This window comes from Gavialis gangeticus, unplaced genomic scaffold (genome assembly GCF_001723915.1).
Source record: "Gavialis gangeticus isolate Ggan-Ray unplaced genomic scaffold, GavGan_comp1, whole genome shotgun sequence".
NCBI classification, from domain to species: Eukaryota; Metazoa; Chordata; order Crocodylia; family Gavialidae; genus Gavialis; species Gavialis gangeticus.
Genome location: NW_017728993.1, coordinates 69,345,726 through 69,358,053, shown reverse-complemented (window position 1 = coordinate 69,358,053; position 12,328 = coordinate 69,345,726). Strand labels below are relative to the sequence as shown.

Here is a 12,328-nt window from a genome sequence, read left to right as displayed (position 1 = left end):
TGAAGCAGAGGCTCTGTTTGTCCTAACTGTGCTGCCTCCCTGCTTTCTCTCCAGCCTTTCTCAGAGATGCCCCAGAGCAGGGGCTGCTGGCCTCTTCTGAGGAAGACCCCCCAAGGCAGACGCCTATGCTGGAAGACTGTGAGATGACTCATTGCCCAGGGCAGGCTCAGACCCTGCCTGGCCTTGATCAGAGCCCTCTAATGCAGACTCACCTCCTCAGTGGCCCATTGGTTCAGACTCAAACCCTGCGTGACTTTGAAAAGGTAAGTCCCACCTGGCTACTCTCCTGCAGCCAGATCCTCAGTCCAGGCTCCCAGTGCAGCCAGTGGGGACTTGAGCTGAGCTTGGGCTCAGTGCGTGGTCTTGCAACTCCCAGTGCAAATGGAATGGCTTCTGGAGAGGGTCTCCAGTGCTCTTTGCCTGCAGGCCCAGGTTATTTGTCTAGGGGGTCGGGTTATTATCCTGGGCTGTTTCAATTCTCCTTGTATCTCTGACAATCCCTGTGACGTTCACCCGTTGCTGAAATAGCAGTGGTTCTAAGAGCCTCATGCAGGCTAAGCCATTCCTTCACAAACCAAATGCTTCCAACATCCTCTCACCCTGTGCAGCTTGTGTTTTAACTCACGTGCCCTTTGGGCTTACATACAGCTTGCCAGTTAACCCAGGGTGGAGGGTGCTTTAATGCATCCGTTGGAAATTCAGTACTCTTTGATTTCAGCCATTGGCAATACATAGGGGGAGATTGGCTGTGCAACCCCCCTGGAAGCACCAGCCATGAAACCAGAAGTGCTGGCAGAAGTGCACTTCTGTTTTCGCTGCCGGTGGTTCCGGACTTGGTGATCGGCCATTGGGTGCCCCCCCGCCCCCGTTGGCGATCAGCTGCACTGGGGGACTCCTGCTGCCCACCCAGACTCGGGAGGCACCAGTTGCCCATGATTTCAGCTCTTTGTGCCATTTTGTCCATATTTCCTGGGTCTGTTAGGAGCCAGATTGAGCCTACCAATCAGAAAAGACAGGGCTTCAGGAAATTCATGTTTTCTTGGTTGAGAGGAAGGGAGTTGGGAACTGGCTGTCCTAGCTGATCACAGGCTGATTAGGCAGCCAAGAAAAAGGCAAAAGTGACCTAGGATGCATTCAGTGAGGTCCTTCCAGTAGAGGTAGGGAAGGACTACTGTCACGGACAAGGTGCTGGTGAGACCTCACTCAAGCCCAGAAAAGATGGGCTGAACCTGGTGGCGGTTCTGAGGAAGGCTCCTGCGTGGTCAGGCGATTGGAGAGCCCATCAAATGAGAGGATGTTGGAAGCATTTGGTTTGTGTAGGTTAGCAAAGTGAAGCCTGAGAGGGGAGAGGATTGTTCTCTACAAATATGTTGAAGGGGCAAAACACCAGCGGGGAGATGGGGTACTTCTAAGTTGGCATAAAAAGACATGGGCATAGCCTGGCCATAAAATGATTTAAGCTGTGGGTGAGAAGGCTTCTCACTACCAGAACATTTTGGTTCTGAAACAACCTTTCAGCAGCAGCACCGGGGCAAGACCTTGTGTTGCTGCTGCTTGTCCCCCGGGAATGCCCATGTCACTTGCACTCTGGCATGTGGCAGGTTACCCTGGGTGGGGTAGGGGAGGCTTAAACACCCCACTGCCCCCCTCCCCCCACACACACTGTAAAGTAGCGGCACAGGAAATGCCGCATACGTGGTATGTGGTGCCATAGATGGGTCTGCCGTGCCACATGTCGTACATCTGCACTCGTCTTGATGCATCCACAAAGGCTACGAACTAGCTTTCTTTGACAAAAGAGAAGCTGAGTTTCTCATGACATCACTTGACTCCAGGACCCGGGGACTGAACAAAACCCTCAGCTATCACAAGGTTGGAGATTAAACCACAAGAGGGGCAGCACAGCAGTTGTTTCTTGATGCTGTGCTGTGAAAATGGATGTGGGCCCTTCAAGGAAACAGCTGTTAATAAACAACAAGGATTTTTTTCATCTATGATTTTCTTATGACATTATACATTTTGTCTGGGATAAAACAGGAAATGCCCAATTTGACTCAAATGCATCAATAAGGGGGAAAAAATCATCCTTTGCCACTCAGCTCTGAGGAAGGCAGATCTCCCCACAAAGTCATATGTCTCCTGCGTAGGCCTTATGGTAGCAGAAGTCTCACTCTTCGAATGAATTCAAATGAGTATGTGCTCTGTGGAATAGCTCTTGGAGGGAGATGCAGAGCAGACTCCTATCAAGCAGTATATAAAGGCTAAGGAAAATAGCTCAGGTCCCCATTTGGTACTATCTGTTTCTGCAGAGCTGTGGAAAGGATTTTTGCTGGTGTGTGCAGTGACTGGTGTTCAACAGCTGACTAAAAATTACACACAAGAACTTCAAAGCCTTTACCTTTAAATTCCTGCCCTGGAATTTGTTAAACCTAGCTCTAACTGGCTGCATCACTGGAGACTGAATGTACAAGATATGAGCTTTCAGCTTGAAGGGAAGGGGAAAAATTGGCTTTTGTATTTTTAACTTTTTTTTTCTTGCCTTTCTTACTGAAAAATGGGAGCCTCAGACTTATCCTCCTTCCAAAAACAACTGTCCTTGTATTCCCACAAGACACAGTTTCTGCTGAGATGGTTCTTGGTTTTAGCTTTAGGGCAGCAGCGAACACGGCCTGAGAAGCCCAGCAGTCGATTGGCTTAGCTCTGCCTTGCTCACCAGAGCTGCCTTTTGAGTCCAGTTTCGAGGAAGCTCAGCATTTAGTGACAGCTATTTGCAGTCCTTTTTCCCAGCCTGGCTGCAGCTATACGAAGGGCCTTGTTTAAATTTCCATGGCAAGCTTTTATATCTGCATGTCTACACCTACAGAGAGCCAGGAAGGTCAGTTGAATGCAGATCTTACTGAGTGAGAATCAGCCTTTCTAATATCCCAGTTCTAAAATAAGATACTTCACCTTTCTTTATCAGGCTTGTTGCATGCCACATCTTGCAGTACCCCATCTCTGACTAGCCCTGGCACTGAAATTGCAGCAGAGGGCTCTTTTCTTTTCAGACTCCCTTCTCTTGCTTGCATTTTGCTTTGTGCCCAAGTAAAGTGACCAGGACACAAGTTAAAATCTGCCCAGGGGATTTTACTTGGACTAGATTAGCTGAGGCATGACTGTGGCAGGTGAGTTTGGAGAACCTTCTCTTGGCCAGACTGCAACGTGGATCCTTAGGCGGTTCATCAGATAGAAAATAGATTTTGGGCAGGCGGTGCTGGGATGGATGGGAATTCTCCCTCTTGTCTCTTTCCCTTTGTGCTGTTTTATCATGATGTCTAGCTGCTGTCTCTGCTCTGCTGACAGTGGGTCTGTTTCCCTCTCCTGAGCGGGGCTGGCTGCCAGTCCCCAGCCTCCCGTTAATCTTGCTTGCAGTTGGCGGAGTGACGCTGTGAGGGGACAGCAGAATGGCTGGGGCCTCTGGCCAGCTCGGGTTACACCACTTGTCTCTTGATGTCCCTCTGCCAGGGATTCCACAAATATCTCGTGGAGGTAAAAAAGGAAAGTGAGCTGCACTCCTTCACCCAGTGGGAGCTGCTGAGCCCCGGGGAAGCTTGGACCGGGAGCGCTCCAGGCTTCCCACCATGTATTCATAAGCTTCTCCCGCAGCTTTGGGCTGAGGCAGCTTCTCAGGGGGGCTCGTCTGACGGCGTTCCCTTCACAATGTTACTTGAGTGAAAGGAGGGTGTGGAGATGCCCCCCTCCATGGAGTACCCACCATGTCTAACGGATACCGTACTTTGTCCCAGCACCTCAATGACCTGAAGAAGGAGAACTTCAGCCTCAAGCTCCGCATCTACTTCCTGGAAGAGCGCATGCAACAGAAGTATGAGGCCAGCAGGGAAGACGTCTATAAACGGGTGAGTGTAGCTGGCTGGGGAGGACCGTGCAGCATGGGGGTGGGATAGGTCTTACATCTTGCTCAGAGGGGCCTGGGCACCTCCCTGGAGCAGGGGCAGGGGGAGATGGGGTACTTACTAGGAACTGAGTAGCAGTCATTCGTGCTGGGAGGGATTTCAGCCCCAAACAGGGGGTTCCCCAGGCAGTTCAGATGATGGACAGGGAAGTATCTTAGTGGGGTTCATGATTAGGATGCTGTCCCTGCTGCAGAAATTTGGTCCAGAGGCAAGCATGTCTGGCTTAGAAAGATTAATGACCTGCGTGGAGAGTGTTCAGGGTCCTGGTTAGTGGGACTTGGGAGCTGGAGCATTTGGGGCTCGGGGAGGATGCCTTTGTTACCAGGCCTGGGTCTCGGACTGGAGCAGCTTGGTTGGGAGGTGGGAGGCAGCAGGTAGGATGTTGTCTCCTGTAAGGGGCTGTGGAGATGGAGTGGAAGCATCTTGGGCAGGTTTGGATGGGATGCAGGAGAAGGAGAGGAGCACTGTGGTTAATGGGATTCAGACAGACATGTGAGGGGCATTTCAGTCAGAGGGATTCAGTAACAGGGCAACATTTCACTTTCAGTGATTGGGGTGGTGAGGGAGGGATAGTGACTTGGTTAAAGGGGACCCAAGGTAATGGGGGGACAGGGTGCATTCAGCATCTGCATCACAGAACAGAGTAGGGCCCTGTTCTAGGGATTTCATCATTGCCAAGATCCATAAAAAACTTTGGAGAGTGGTCTCTTAATACGCTTCAGCAGTGGGAATGTCCCAGCCTGTACACTGTAATAAAAATCTTACTGTAGGCCCGCATTGGCCCCTTCCTGCCCTTCTGGAGAAAACTCACAAACTGCATCAAGAAAGTTGCCTAACCCAGGGTCTAAGGTAAAAATTTGGAAGGGGGCAAGTTGCTTCTTTGAGGCCCCCCAAAACCAAGATTGCTCTCTCAACATTGGCTCTGGCATCGTGACCCCACCCAGAGTTTGTGTCCAGTGAGGAAAGGAAGCCTGCTGGTTTTCAGTCCACTGTGGCATGTTTTAGGGGACGACAGCATGTCCAAGTCACTCCTTCTCCAACTTCTCTCTAGGGGTCCCCAGTTCCTCATGCTGTTGATTCTGCTACTGTTTTGGTCCCCATCTCCCCAGTGATTCTTCGTTCCACTTCTGTCACCAGCCCCAGTGCAGTTCGTACCTGGAGTGGTGCTACCTCCAGGGGCTCCACAAAGTGGGAGCTAAGCTCCTCAAAATCATGACTTTTTCTGGGTGGACTGATTTAAATCAAGGCAGTTTAACTCAGCAATTGAAATAGGCAATTGGAAGGCTTTGATTTAAATAGCTGATATTAGTCAACTTTTCCATTTGGACTTCAGTTGTTTTTCTAAAGAAAAGTGCATTCTCATTGTTTTCTATAACAGTGGTTCCTGATCTTTTTGCCTGTGGTTGGGTGAGTGGTCTGTCTGCAGGCTGGATCTGGTCCATGGGACTGATCTGGCACATGTTGCTGCCCCAGGTGGCGATTGATCCAGCTGCATAGAAATGTCCTGGCTGGGGCCAATGTAGCCACATGGGGCTGGGCCCAATGCAGCCATGTGGCTACATCGGGCCTTGGCCAGGCCATTTCTGTGGTGCTGGGTCAGGCCCTGGATCAATCTAGATGCACAGAAATGCAGCTTGACCCCTCTGCACAGGGCTGGCAAGGCCAGGGCTGATTCAGTTGTGAGAGGCTTGGAAATGTGATGGTGAAGAACAGTGGTAGTGTTAATTGCCACAACTCCCTAACACCAAGTTTCTGGACTTGTGGGGAGACCCATGAACCATATTACATGGTTCCCTGGGCCGGTTTTGGGCTGAGTGTTGGGGGTTGAGCACCCCATGCTGTAACCAGGAGAAAATGTAGCTTTAAAATTAAATAGGCCCTTTCACAAGCTTTGAGACCACTTTTTGGTACGTTGGTGGGTACACTAAAATGATTTACATTTACTTAAGCACATATTTATAGCTTTATTTTTATTTATTTGTATTTATTAATTATTTTTTATTTATTTTTATGTATTTATAGCTTAATCTTTTCAGAATCTCATTATTTTTATCTTGGTGACTGATGAATGATGTGTTGATTGTTTATGAGATTATTCACTTTTTGCCCCTGATTTGTGTCAAGTGGCTACCTTAAGACATTAATTGTAATGTAATTAACATGCTAAAAACAGTATAGCTAAGGTGCTTTTTATTAACTAAAACCATTTTGAATGTTTTAGATACATTAACCTATATAAAAAAATTCCCATGCAGAAGTAGATGATTTATTGTAGCGAGGGATTACCTATATGCAGTGGATTAACCTGATTATTTTAGGCTCTAAACCAAAGTTTTGATAGAGGCTCATGGATTCAACGTATTTATTTTTACTTAAATATATTAAGAGGTTATAATAAATTTAGGCGTTAGCCTATTTTGCATTAAATTTGGATTTCATTTTGAACAGCTTTATAGAAATACCTTTATTTTAATTTACATTTAAAATAATCAGGAAAATGCATCAAGTTTATCAGTGCTGTTGTTTGTGGTTTGCTGCTATCCCAGTTGGTGTTTCTCCACAGTCATCAGGGCCAGATGTTTTTTCTTTTAAATGAAAGATGGACTTTCCATCTAATCCCAGGACTCCAGGGACTGGGGCTTTAAAAAAGAACTAAATGCCATGAGGCTTGGCAACATTTTGCCAACCCAAGACCTTTTTCTGTCTGTCCAGGTCTTTGTTACTGATGCCTCCCTTGCCTTTTTGGGCCTGAAAATCTGCTCTTGGCTGCTGCTTCTCTTTAACAAGAAAATAAGAGCAGCTGTTGTATAATTAGGAAGCAGCAGGGACAGCCTAACAAGAGCTACTGGTGCAGACAAGAGAAGCCTCAGAAAAAGTGAATGTGAGCAGAGCGGAGCTAGTCAGGCACCATAGATAGCTAGGACGATCAGTCAATAAAGAGGGTGTCTCACCCACCTAAGAGGTGGCTTCTAGGTGCTCTGATGTCACCATCCAAAGCCCCACAGTAGTAGAGAGTTTCCCTCAGCCCAGAAAAGGCACCTCTCTCTGTCTTAGGTGGGGGAAGCACTGTCTAGCTCCACTGCTCTGTCTCTTTGAAATGTACCAGCATAGCGCAGGTATGTGAGGATGACCCCCACCGCTCTAGATCCCCCAGCCCTTTCTCTCTCCATCCCTCCTTCCTAGAAGCTACAGGAGGGGGAATCTGTGACTCTGGGCCTTTGCCTTTCTCTTTACCACCCCTTCAGGCAGAGTGAGAAATAAATAGGTGACTTGGATGGGAAGATAGCATAGCTTTGAGCATTCAAGTGGCATGGACTCCAGACCCTTGTCCGGTCTGAAGAAGCCATGCCACTGATTCATACTCAGTCTCTTCCTCTTACTGCAGTTTTCCAGTTTGTCATATTTCAGAGTGGAATAAAAGGAAAGAATGAAGCAAGGCTATAAAAAGCAGAACTTGCTGCTGATTCATCAGTTAGGTTGAGAAATCAAGTCCCCTCCCCGGCAGCTACAAAATGTCAAAAATGAAGGTTTCTACCCCAGTCTGAACTTGGCCATGCTGTACATGTTGTACATGTTTCCACAGCAATATCTGCAACTCACTTTCCTTTCAAGAGGGCAGTTTTGATCAACCTCACACTCCCTGCTTTGCAGATGAGAGAGCCCTGAATATACCAACTCAGAGCTGTGTAGTGTACTCAGGTCTGTATGGGCATTTTTACACATGCAAGTGCCACAGTGCTGGGCGCTTTGATGCTTACAATTGTATAAGCAGCAAAATGCATGTCAGCACTGAGAAAATGGCAGCAGCGCGCTTTTGAACTAAAACACATTGGAGGTGCTTTAGTTCAAAAGCGCACCGCCACCATTTTCTGCACGCTGATGTGCATTTTGCCACTTATACAACTGCATGCAGCACAGCATGGTGCATGTTAGCTTGCATGCGGAGCAGACTTGATCAATTAATGCTCTGAAGTGGCGGATCTCCGGTGTGTCGTGAGATGAAAAAGTTTATGTATAAATGCCCTATGACTCCACAGGAAAGCTATGCAAGTAACGTGGGCTTCCTGAACTCTTCAGGGCACATCTAGGCTATGGCCATGTCAGGGGACTTGCATAAAACATGGCTACCTGCACATTGGCTGTGTGGATAGGACCTGAGAATAAATAGCCTGGCTGTCATGGGAAGTAGTGACCCCTTCAGTCCGTGGCTGTCCCTAAACAGCACAGGAGTGATACTGGATCCAAGAGGATCTGAATGGTGGGAATCTCCTATCCACACACAAAGCTTTTAGCTCCCACCAGATGAAGTGGCTTTAAAACAGAAACAGCAAATATTCTAAGGGGCACACGCAAAACTGCCAACTTGAGACAGCTGCCCCCCTGGGGCCAATCAGTCCTTCTTCCTTCAGACTTGGGTTGTTTTCCTTTGCCCAGGACCTCAAAACAAGCCAGGTTTGAAGTGTTCAGACTCAGCCATTTGAGTTAAATGAGCGTGTCTGCTGTGGGACCTGTGGCAAAACTGTCTTTTCCTACTTGCGTTGTGATGACCCAGTTTTGCTTTTAATTCTTCACCTGCAGCATGAGACCAGGCATGGAAAGCTTCAGCCTAGAATAGGGGATGGCAGCTTTTAGAGCAGCAGGCCACATTAGCACAGCTTGCTCCAAAGACAGGCTGCCACTTGCAACTTGACCACCGCTGCTGATGTCCAAGGTTCACAGGCTGGATGGGATTGATTGGCAGGCTGGATCTGGCTTGTAGGCCATAGGTTGCCAAGCCCTAGCCTAGAGACGTGTGGCTGATGAAGCCATGAAAAAGTGGGGTTGAGAATGGAAATGGTTTCTCAGGCTTAACTACAGTGCTCCACACAGTTTCAGTTTGTTCACATGTACATTCATCATGCCATTCCTATGCCATCACCCCCACCGGCCTGCATGTCTGCACCCAAATGCACATTTGCCTGTATATTTGCTCACTTCCCATGGGACCTTGCCTGCTCACCCAGGGACGTGCAATGCCTGCATTTTCACTTTGCACACATATCTGCAGATGTACGTGCCTGCACATGTCTGTGCACATGCACTTTGCTGTGGCAAAGATAGCCAACGTGCTGACAGCTCTGCTCTTACCTCCAAAGAGTGAAGTGCAAATGAAGCTGAAATGTCCCAGGAACTGCCAGCCAATGGCACAGGAGCTTCCTGCTGTTCCCAGGTAGCTGGAGTTTATATAAATAGAGTGGTTACTAGGATGGAAGTGTGAGATTTCTGCAGCATTAACTGACTGGAGTGTTATCCACCAGCTTAGCAGGGCAGCTGGTAGAACATTGATGCAATGGCCATTTCAGTGCCAGACTATTGCTATGCCAAGGGAGAAGGAAGATGAGACAGGCTATGTTGATGTCAGTTAGACAGCAACTCAGCTGAGGTTTGGAACCTTCACAGCCTGTATTTGCACATACCAGCACCTGGACCCCCTCCCCCTTAACAAGATGTAGTTAATATAGGGCATCTCAAACCTGCTGCACAACTGCTCCAAAACTGCACCCCCACCTCACCAGACACCCTTAATATGATGTAGGGCATCTCAAACCTGCTACACCATTGCTCCAAATCTATGCACACACACACGCACACATACATACACACGCACTTAATATGATGTAGCTGATATAGGGCATCTCAAACCTGCTGCACCACTGCTCCAAATCTACGTGCACACACATGCACACACACACAAACACGCACTTAATATGATGTAGCTAGTATAGGGCATCTCAAACCTGCTGCACCACTGCTCCAAATCTACACACACATACACACACACACATCCCCCCTTAATATGATGTAGGGCATGTCAAACCTGCTGCGCCACTGCTCCAAATCTGTGTGTGCACGCACACACATACGCTTACCCTTAATATGATGTAGCTAATATAGGTATCACACACCCCCCTTAATATGATGTAAGTAATATAGGGGATCTCAAACCTGCTGCTCCACTGCCCCAAATCTGGACAGAGCCATTTTTGCATGAGCCTGCCTCAACTCAGCAGGCCCCTACCCCAGGTATCCTCTATTCAGCAAGTAGTGTGCAGTTGAGAGTGTCCAAAGCTGGGCAAGCAACATCCATTTTATTCAAGGAGCAGTTGATCTGGGGAGCAGACAGCTGGAGCTGGTACATTCTGTTCCAGAGGCAGCCCAGCCCTGCTGGGGTGGCATTCGGCCAGGCTGTACAGGGCGTGCTTAAATATCCCTCCTGCCTCTGGGCTTGTTGTTTAATGTAAAGAGTTCGGCAATGGCAATCATGGCAGTAAGAGCTTGTCCTCTGTGCAGGACCCCTCTACTCTGCAGCGGCATCGGGGGCCCAGTTACAGCAGGGGCTTTGTTCCTGAGTGAGGCTTGGCTGGATGATAGGAGAGGAGCTGGGGTGCTGGGACAGGGAACCATATCACAGTGCTGTGTGCAGCATTACCCAAGTGTCAGCAGCAGAGGAGAAGGGTATGGGTCAGACCTCAGACTGCCTCGCACCCACCGACACCAGCCAACAGCGCTGAGTTTGCAAGGCAGCCTGCCAATTTGCCCCACACTCCCCAGTGCCAGGAGGAGGTGTCTGAGGAGAGTGGACTGCTTGAGCTCACATTCCTACCCCCTCCTGCTAGTTACTTTTCCTGCTGCATTCTTCTCTCCTGGCGCCTCTGTCTGAATCCTTAAGCGGCTCAGGGGGCTAAATCCAAAGGGGAGGTGGCAGGGGCAGAGTGTAAGTGCCCTATAGTAAATGCCTGAGGTGAAGTCTGAACGAACTTGAAGGGGAACTGCATTGGCTGGGGAGGATGGGGTTGAAGGTGTGATGCCAGACCCAGAACCCGTAATGAATGGGGCCTGTGAACATGACTGATCCCACTTTGCCCATCACCTCTGAATTGGGCCCCTGGCATCTGTTAATTGTGTATCATTTTCCTCTGAAGGCAGGAGTGACTTTTCCATATCAACCATGTGAAATTCACATAGTACAACTGTGGATGGGCCCTCCGTGATGCTGGACATTTAAAGTCATGTCCCCTTGCTCGCTCTCCACCTAGAATGCCATGCTCCCTGCCTCTTCACTTTTTTTTTTTTTTAAGGAAAATTTTTCATGTCCCAGGTCAAATCAGCCAAATCAATTCCAAATTAGTGTGACTCATTCAAGAACCATATGTGACCCTGCTACCGGCAAGCATCCTCCACTCCTGCCTGGGGCTTCAGATACTTCCAAATCTTTTGGCGGGCATCCTACATGCAGGCCCAAGCTTGGAGACTTGGGATTCGGATGCCCCCGAGTTTTGCTTGCCCTCAGCCATATGGCTGCAGGAGCAAGCTAGGGAGGAGTCTCTCATTTCCCTAAAGTCAGCATATAGCTGAGATGCTCCTACTGGAAGTCGAAGTGGGAGATTAACTATGAGGCTCTTTTAAAGAGTCCTGTCCCCAGGCAGACAAGGGTGCAACCCTCCACTACACAGTGCCATTTTAATTGCATTACCTCGGTCAGGGTACTGCCCCCTGCCACATTCGTGCCAGTAGGAAAACCACCTCGGTGGTCATGGTCCACTTTCCTGGGACCCAAGGGGGGCTCTTTTTAAGGGAAGGAAAGGGTGGACCTAGTGGGCCTCAAGGAGGCAGGGAGCAGTTTGATGGACAGGGTGAGCTGTTGTCCTCCAGTTTTGATCCACCTCCAAAGAGTCTCTTTGGCTCACATGTACAGGTCTGGAAGCCTCTGTTCTTCCTTTTCCTTTGTGGATGTACAGAGAGAAAAGGGTCCCTCTGCATTTCCGTTGACTTGCTAATGGCGCTTTACACCTCTGATTGTCATCATATCTCAAGCTTCGGGGCTTCAGCTGTGTTTTGTAGGGGGTCAGGAAGGGATCACACCTCCTCCTTCATGTGTAATTTGGCTGCTTTGGTTTCTTCTTTTGAAGCATCAGAAATTGGCACCAGCTGGAGATTGCTGAGCAATTGGTATGGGTTGGTGTTCTGCAACGGAGAGAGAATGCTTTTTCTGGCTGGCTGGCATGCCTCATGTGCTTAGGCTCAATCTATTCACCAGATTTTGGGTCAGGGGAGAACCTTACCTGAAGCCAGAGATAAGGAAACTTTGAGGGAGGGGATTGGTTTTCTCTTGTGTAGCTTGGCGGGTAGACAGCGTCCTGGATTCACTTCCTCCAGCCTATTTTCTACCATTGCTGAGGCCTCAAATATTTGCAGTGGTACCTGGGTCTCTCTGCTATAGTTCAGTGTTTAGGGCATTGGTTCCCAACCTCGGGGCACGACCCAAATCAGGGTCATGGGGGGTCCTCAGTAGGGTCGTGAAGGGCCCACACGCATACCCACACTCACGCGTGGCT

At 48.8% G+C, this 12,328-nt stretch overlaps 1 protein-coding gene across 2 annotated transcripts in view; it reads left to right on the top strand.

The window, feature by feature from the left end:
- The window catches only part of LOC109287037 (myomegalin-like), a 152,004-nt gene that overhangs the window by 3,089 nt on the left and 136,587 nt on the right, over nucleotides 1–12,328 (top strand). The window contains exons 1-3 of one of the 2 annotated variants that reach the window (XM_019501961.1): nucleotides 176–263; nucleotides 3,412–3,528; nucleotides 3,786–3,896. In XM_019501961.1, coding sequence (XP_019357506.1) covers nucleotides 3,490–3,528; nucleotides 3,786–3,896 — 150 coding nt within the window. In that variant the 5' untranslated portion in view covers nucleotides 176–263; nucleotides 3,412–3,489. Of the gene's footprint in view, nucleotides 1–54; nucleotides 264–3,411; nucleotides 3,529–3,785; nucleotides 3,897–12,328 lie in introns of those variants that run through there. The other variant, XM_019501959.1, reaches the window with a different exon arrangement.